The sequence below is a fragment of the Gossypium hirsutum genome, chromosome A01 (genome assembly GCF_007990345.1).
Source record: "Gossypium hirsutum isolate 1008001.06 chromosome A01, Gossypium_hirsutum_v2.1, whole genome shotgun sequence".
Taxonomy (NCBI): domain Eukaryota; kingdom Viridiplantae; phylum Streptophyta; class Magnoliopsida; order Malvales; family Malvaceae; genus Gossypium; species Gossypium hirsutum.
Genome location: NC_053424.1, coordinates 108792110 through 108800577, shown reverse-complemented (window position 1 = coordinate 108800577; position 8468 = coordinate 108792110). Strand labels below are relative to the sequence as shown.

The 8468-nt window shown below is 35.3% G+C and overlaps 1 protein-coding gene across 1 annotated transcript; it reads left to right on the top strand.

Moving 5' to 3' along the window:
• The first annotated feature begins 1410 nt into the window (after positions 1 to 1410).
• On the top strand, positions 1411 to 1884 carry LOC107919074 (uncharacterized). Its single transcript, XM_016848599.1, has one exon. It carries the CDS (start codon positions 1411 to 1413, stop codon positions 1882 to 1884), a length of 474 nt encoding a protein of 157 aa, XP_016704088.1.
• The last annotated feature ends 6584 nt before the right edge of the window (positions 1885 to 8468 follow it).

The following is an 8468-nucleotide window of genomic DNA, read 5'->3' as shown; positions in this document are numbered from 1 at the left end:
AAATCAAGTATCCATTCCTCGCTTACTTTGGAATCATTGACAGAAGCGACTAGAAGTTCACCATCGCTGTAATCTTCTACAACATCAGCTTCACTGGAATTTTCTGGTTGTTTTCCTTTTTGATTCGCAGCCTCCTTTTTAATCTTGCTCTGTAGCTTATAGCACTCAGATTTAATGTGCCCTTTCTTCTTACAGAAGTTACAAGTTTTACCTCTGTTTGAAGACTTCGATCTACCCTTAGATTTACCACGAGGATTTCGTTCCTGTGTCCTACCATGATCATCATCAGCATTCCGATCTTGTCTCCTACGAACAATGAGACCCTCTCCCTGAGAGTCGGGTTTAACCACAAGATACTTCATCTTATCATACGAGGTTAAAGAATCATAAACCTCATCAACTGTGAGAGACTCGCGGCTATATAAAATCGTGTCTCTAAAGGTTGAATAAGACGGGGGCAACGAACAAAGTAAAATCAACCCTAAATCTTCCTTATCAAACTGAACCTCCATGGCCTCCAAGTTTGAGAGAATTTCTTTTAACACTGTTAAGTGTTCGTGTACAGATGCACCTTCCTCCAAACGATGAGCATAAAAACGCTACTTCATATGCAACTTGCTTGTTAGAGTTTTCGACATACATATTTGTTCTAGCCTTTTCTATAATGCAGCGGCAGTCTTCTCTTTCATCACATCCTGCAGAATTTTGTTGGACAAATGCAATGTAATTGTGTTAACGCCTTTCGATCCTTACGCTTCTTCTTTTCATCTGTTAAAGTTGAAGGCATCTTATCTATCCCTAGCAGGACATCCTCCAGATCCATCTGTGCAAGAACTGCTTGCATCTTAATTTGCCACAACGCAAATTTAGTGTTGCGATCTAACAGTAAAATTTCATACTTCAAAGATGTCATTACCGTGATCGAGATGAACAACCCGGAAGCTCTGATACCAATTTATGAAAAAAATAAAATAAAATAAAATAAAAAAACACACAGAGATTTTACGTGGAAACCGTTTTGGGAAAAAACCACGGGGAGAGGAGAAGAAAATCCACTATGTCGAAAATTTTAATTAATACAAGAGGAATAGACTATGTCTATTTATAGGCTTGTAAATCCATATTCTAGTAGGATTGAAACACATTATCTTAATCAATATAAAATAGATGGAGTTTAATAAGGTTTAAAAAACCTTATTCTAAAATAAAATAAAAGAAGTCTAGTTCTATATGGATTTTACTTTTGTTTTAATTTCCATCGTATGTTATTTAAATAAGAATTTGGGTCACTTAATTCTAACATGTGGTGTGGCCAAGGATGCTTTACTGCAGGCCAAGGAAGATACCCAACAACGTCCATCAATTTTGAGAAGAAAAAGAGGTGATGAAGCTGGTTTCACATATGAAGCTATGGAATACTTAGCTTCAAGGAAAAAAGCAAAGAAGTTAAGAAACAAGTCTCAGAAAGCTTGTAAATGTGGCTTTGCTCTGTTAGAAAACGATGCTGAGGCCGCATTTAGCATGTTGGGAGAGATACAAAGAGTCGCATTCACAGTGTTTGAGTCCCTCTTTTCTCATATCAATGGCACAAAGATGGAATCAAAATTGACCAATTGGTCTTTGCTGTCCAAGTTGATGAGCTCCAAATGCATAACACATGAGGGAGAAGCAACAGAAACCAATGAATTTGAAAAAATGGATGCATTTTTGTGCACTCTCATTGGTAACAAGACCAGAAAATCTGGTAAAATGAGCAATGATGATGCACAAATTGAGTTGCAGAAATTGGAGCTAAGCATTCAAGATCTTAGAGATGGAGTGGAGTGCTTGTTGAGGCTCTTGGTCAAAACTAGAGTTTCTGTTCTCAACATCCTTAGCCATTAGGCTGCAGAAAGTTATAACGTATGGCAATAGAAAACAACTTTATACAATTTTGCTGTACGTCCTTGTATATTGGTAACAAATACATGTATACTTCATCTATCATAATTGAAAAGAATTTTAATGAACAACTCTACATCTTTCTTTATCATATACATTTGTTGTTTATTCTCTAGCTAGTATAATAACTTTCATCCATGTATATACATTTGTTGTTTATCATATACATCTGTTGATAGCATGAAACAAAGATCTTTGATTCCCATTTGGGCATTTCACACCTTAGTATCTTGAAGGAATTGAGAGTGACCATCCATGCAATGACGAACATTGAACGCAAAGATGCGAACTCACAGAAAGTGGCAAGCTCATTACTTTGGCGAACTAAAAATACGAATTGAATTTAAAGAGATTATTTGCAAGTCAAGTTAAAAAATATATATATATTTTCTTTCTAGAAAATTTAATATTTATTAGCGTAATATATTTAGCATTTATTAACATAATATATTTAACATTTATTAGTATAAAAATATTTGTTATTTCTTTCCATATTTAGGATTTTTTTAATTATATAAATACCCATGTTACATTGTTAAAAACAGATGAGTGAAAAATAATAAATCCTTAGCAGACAATTTTGTTGTTAAATTTTTCTCGTTTCTTCTCTGTAATCTTTTCTTCTTTAGTATCGAAATTTCAACAAGTAGTATCAGAGCTATCTTCTTAAGGACTATTGTTGTTCTTTTTTTTGTTATAAATGGCTTTCGCGAGTTTTTCACCACTTTTATTGTTTGTTTTCAATAGAGAAAATTATCATATATGGGTTGTTAAGATGAAGACTTACCTACAAGCTTATGACTTGTGGGAGGTTGTGAATATTGATGTTGAGCTAGCACCATTGAGGGACAATGTTACAGTCGCTCAAATTAAACACCATAGTGACGAGCAAGCTAAAAGATACAAGACAATGTCCTGTATACAAAATGACGTCTTGGATGTCATATTCACATGCATTATGGTCTGCAAAACCCCCCAAAAAATCTTGGTATAAGCTAAATAAGGATTTTCAAGGTTTAAAGAGTTTCAAGGTTTTGATAATACCAGACAACAACAACTCATTAATCTCAAAAGAGATTTTGAGAATCTGAAGATGGAGGAAGCTAAAATAGTAAAGCAGTATGCAGACAGTGATGCGGTCGTTGAGAGCACCAAAAATATCCTATTCCTATAAAATATTGAAAATAATAAAAAAATAATAGTATAAGGGAAGTAGGGTCAAATCCTTAGGGACCGGATTTGCACAATTGCTTGCTCCTCGGAATCCTGGTCAAAATTGTGCCCAAGAAAACCTACGTACCTAGAAAAGAAATAAAAAAAACAGAATTAAAAGTTTTGATTGGGATTTCGAAAATTAAAAATAATAGAAATAAATAAAGTTGAGGAAAATGTGTTCTTATAGAGAGATTCCAGCCTCCGGTTGTCTCGATCTGCCTTGGGTTCAATCTTCGGCTTTTAGGTGATCCTTCTCAAACAGAATAAGCCAGTTATAATGGAAGATGACGCCTACGACCACCAGCTCCAAGAATTTGGACTAACAATTTAGTGGAACTTGACTTTAGCCAACAATCGTTTCTATGGGATCATCTTATGCTAGATTATCACTTCTCAATGGCGAATCCGATGCCATTTTGTCTCTTGGGCTCGCCAACCTCTGACGTAGTAAGCTAACGAACCGATTGTGCAACCTTCCCAAAACATACAAAGCGGCAGCCTTTGCACATGTTGAAAAGATCACCTTTTAAGGGACATGGACGGATGCGTCATCCCCGTAATGAGGAGAAGTAATGAATATTCGTCGAGAAGGCTAAGTATGGATTCTAAGCCTCAAGAACCCTTTTTGGGAAATTTTTACAACCTTCGGCTAGATAAATTTAGTGGCTCATGATTTTTGGGGAAAAAGAAATAAATATAATGAAAAGAGATTTTTTATTGAAGAAAATATGGAAAGAACAAAAATACTAAATTTATGGGGGAGAAAATGTTTACAGCAAAAGATGGATCAAATTTGTGTCACTTCATCCCCTATTTATAGTACTAAGAAACCTAGCCTATTCCTAATTAAATTCTAAAAGATAAATACAAATAAATAAAGATAATTAAAGATAAACGATAATAAATCCTAAAATTAAATCTAAATAATAATCCTTAATAATAATCCTAATATAATTAAACATTAAATAGAGTTTTGTGCTATAAAATCTCTTTTTTTTTTCATTTTTGCCCTTATATCTTCCATACTTGCATTTTTGGTACCACCTTTTTCCCTATGTCGCATGTTGGCCCATTGTTTCTCCAAATTTGTGCTTTTTGCCCTTATATTTCCTCTTGCCTTCAATTTAGTCCCTCGAAGATAAAAGACCATAAATAGCTCAAATTAGTAGGGTCATACTCAAAATAAACATGCAATTAGCACATAAAAACATGTCGTTCTAGAGTATTACCAAATTCCCCCTACTTAGCCCATGCTTGCCCTCAAGTATGGTTCTTATCCACTGTGAAATTTAGAAATTGCCATGAAATAAGTACCACTCCAAAGTTTTATAAAAATTAGTCAAAATGTATATGAAAAATAAAGAGAACCCTTAGCTCGCTTTAAGTAAAATTGAAAAAGTATTCCATTTAACACACAAAAATAAGATCGACTTGGATTATTTCATGAAAATTAGGTAATTTACAAAACCTAGTAAGACACCCTATTTGTTTCCACCTTTAGTCCCCAAATCCAATTTTATTATTAATACTTTTTTTTTTTAGTTTTGCTTAAGAATATATTGAACCTTTTTGACGGGAAGAAAGATGTCAGCCAAGCATCCCACCCCGGTTACTCAGCCTAACACACTCTGAATTTTTATTTTTTTTAAGAAAATGTCAAACCTTTTGACGCGAAGAGAGATAACAGCCAAGCACCTCACCCCAGTTACTTAGCCTAACACATTCTTAAAAATTAATTTCGGTTAGCAGAGTTTTACCTAACACGTCACACAACCTTTTGACGTGAAATAGGATGACAACCCAAGCACCCTACCCCGGCCACTCAGCTAGTCACGTCTTAAGCCGCACTCATAATCATGAAAACATTATTATTATTAAATGAAATTTTAATTTTGGAGGACTACGGAGCAACAATCAAGTGTCAAAAATAAGTTTCAGTGACCACCTTAATAGTCATGAACATATTTTAAGCATGCAATTGTATTAAGTGTCCTCTTTTCATTTAGACTTAATCAATTATACTATAAGCAAGACAGGGTTGACTTTATCGATCATAATTATTCAGCCTAAAAGAAATAAAACAATGGAGATGAAATCAAACAGACAAAATCATAACTAACTTAGTAGACAAGAAGCATGCATGTGGGTCAAATAGTGGGCAAGCCGTGGTCAAATTCTTGGGCATGAAAAGAGTCAGAATATTCTTAAAAAAAAATTATATAGGCAGCAATGACCAAAGCAGTAGCAGCAACAAAAACAACATCTAAAACGACAGAAATAATGAGGAATACCTCCCCTACTTAAAACACATAGTCCTTGATGTGGAATAAATAAATAAATACGTGGAAGAAAATTTTAGAAGAACTTTCCGTGTAATTACTGTCATTCGAACATAAGGGCAACCTCCAACAAGCACTATTGTTGCTTTGGTTTACCTAGACATAAGAAGAATAGTAAATAATAAAATAAAGTAAAATAAAAAAGAAAAAGAAAAATAATAAATTAAAATAAATTAAAGTTAAGAAAAATAAATAAAAATTGGGTGCCCCCAACAAGCGCTTGTTTAGAGTCGTTAGCTTGATGCCGTGAATGGTTCTATAGTGTTTCCAGATGAATCTTTTTAATCGTGTGAGCTTAAAAATTCTCGTAAAATGACTTCAACTGTTGGCCATTAACAATGAATCGCTTTCCTGATTCTTCACTTTCTATTTCAACTGCACCATGTGTAAATACTTTGGTCACAATAAAAGGTCTTTGCCATCGAGATCGAAGCTTACCTGGGAATAGCTTTAATACGAAGTTATAATGCAAAAATTTTTGTCCTACTGAAAAATGCTTCTGAGCTATTTTCTTATCATGAAAAAATTTTGTCTTATCTTTATAAATGCGAGCATTCTCGTAGGTATCATTACGAATTTCCTCCAATTCTTGGATGTCTAATTTCCTTGCCTTCCTTGCGGGTTCTAACTCCATGTTACATTGTCGAACAGCCCAATAAGCTTTATGTTCCAACTCTACCGGAAGATGGCAAGCTTTTCCAAAAAGAAGCCGATATGGGGTCATGCCAATTGGTCCTTTATACGCCGTTCAATAGGCCCAAAGTGCATCATTAAGCCGAAGACTCCATCCTTTCGGTTGGGTTGAACTGTTTTCTCCAAAATAGACTTGATCTCCCTGTTCAAAACCTCTACTAGGCCATTCGTTTGGGGATGGTAGGCTGTTGCTATACGATGATGAACTCCGTATTTTGATAATAACGCCTCCATGACTTTGTTGCAAAAATGGGTGCCACGATCACTGATCAGAACTCGAGGTGTGCCAAACCTAGAAAAAATAGTTCATTTTAGAAACTCCACAACAATTTTAGCATTATCATTATGAGTAGGCTTTGCTTCTATCCAGTTAGAAACATAGTCTACTCAAGAATTATATAACATAGTCTACTCAAGAATTATATATACGTTTCTAAATGAGGAAGTAAATGGGCCCATGAAATCAATGGCCCATACATCAAAAATCTCACATATATGAATCGGGGATAGGGGCATTTGATTTCATTTAGTGATGTTACCTATATGTTGGCATTTATTGGAAAACTTACAAAAATTATATGCATTTTGAAAAATTGTGGGCCAATATAGCCCACACTCCAATACCTTGTGAGCAGTTCGTTTAGGGCCAAGGTGACTTCCGCAAGCTTCTGTATGAAAAAAGTAAGGATAGAGGTTACCTCAGTTTTTGGAACACATCGTCTTATTATCTGATTTGAACAGTGTTTACATAAGTATAGGTCATCCCAAATGTAATTTCGAGCTTCCCGTCTAAGCTTGTCCTTCATGGAACATGCTAACTCAGTAGGAAACGAACCCATATGGTTAAGAGATTTACTATATTCGCATACCATGGGTAATGAGCCTCGGTCGAAAATAAGCTCTCATCAGGGAACTCATCCTTTATAGGAATGTCATCATCAGGTATTTTTAACCTACTCAAGTGGTTGACTACCAAGTTTTCGCACCCTTTTTTGTCTTGAATCTCGATATCAAACTCTTGAAGCAGCAAAATCCATCTAATAAGCCTTGGTTTTGCTTTCTTCTTCGCGATCAAGTACCTAAGAGCTGCATGATCAGAAAAAAAATCACCTTAAATCCCAATAAATATGACTAAAATTTATCCAAAGCAAATACCACAACTAAGAGTTCTTTTTCTGTGATGGTGTAGTTGCTTTGTATAGCATCTAGGGTTTTTGAGGCATAGCAAATGACATGAGGCTCTTTGCTTATCTTTTGCCCTAACACGGCCCTTGCATCATACATAATTTCAAAGGGGTAGTTCCAATCTGGTGCTTGTACTGTATGAGCGGGCACCAACTTCTGCTTGAGTGTATCAAAAGCCTCTTTGCATTTCGGGCCAAACTCGAATTTCTTATCTTTCTGCAAAAACTCACACAATGGTTCAGCTACTTTGGAGAAGTTCTTTATAAAACACCTGTATAATCCTGCATGGCCAAGGAAAGAACGTATCTCCCTTACAGTAGAGGGATATGACAAAGAATTTATAATGTCAATTTTGGGCTTATCGACCTCAATTCCCTTAGCTGAAACTATATGACCTAGAATCAAACCTTTATCTACCATAAAATGACACTTTTCATAATTCAAGACAAGATTAAATTCTATGCACCTATTTAAAATTATTGTAAGGTTTTTAAGGCATTCGTCAAAACAATTTCCATACACAATAAAATCATCCATAAAAACTTCGATAATTTTTTTCCACATATTCAGAAAATATACTCATCATGCATCTCTGGAAGGTGGCCGGTGTGTTACAAAGTCCAAATGGCATCCATTTGTACGCAAATGTGCCGAATGAGCATGTAAAAGTGGTATTTTTCTGGTCCTCTAATGCAACTAGGATTTGGAAGAAACCTGAGTATCTATCAAGACAACAAAAGTGAGTTTTACCAGCTAATTGCTCAAGCATTTGATCTATAAAAGGAAGAGGGAAATGATCTTTTCGAGTGTAAGAATTCAACTTCTTGTAATCAATACAGACATGCCACCCATTCTGCACTCGAGTTGGTACTAAGCCACCTTCAGCATTTTTCTTTACTGTCACGCCCATTTTCTTGGGCACGACTTGCACCAGACTTAACTATCTGCTGTCAGAAATGGGGTAGATTTTTTCAGCATCAGTAGCTTGATTATCTCTTTTTTTACCACCTCTATCATATTCGGGTTCAACCGTCTTTGTGCCTCTCGCCTTGGTTTTGTGTTTTCCTCCAGATAGATTCTGTGTGTGTAAGTCAA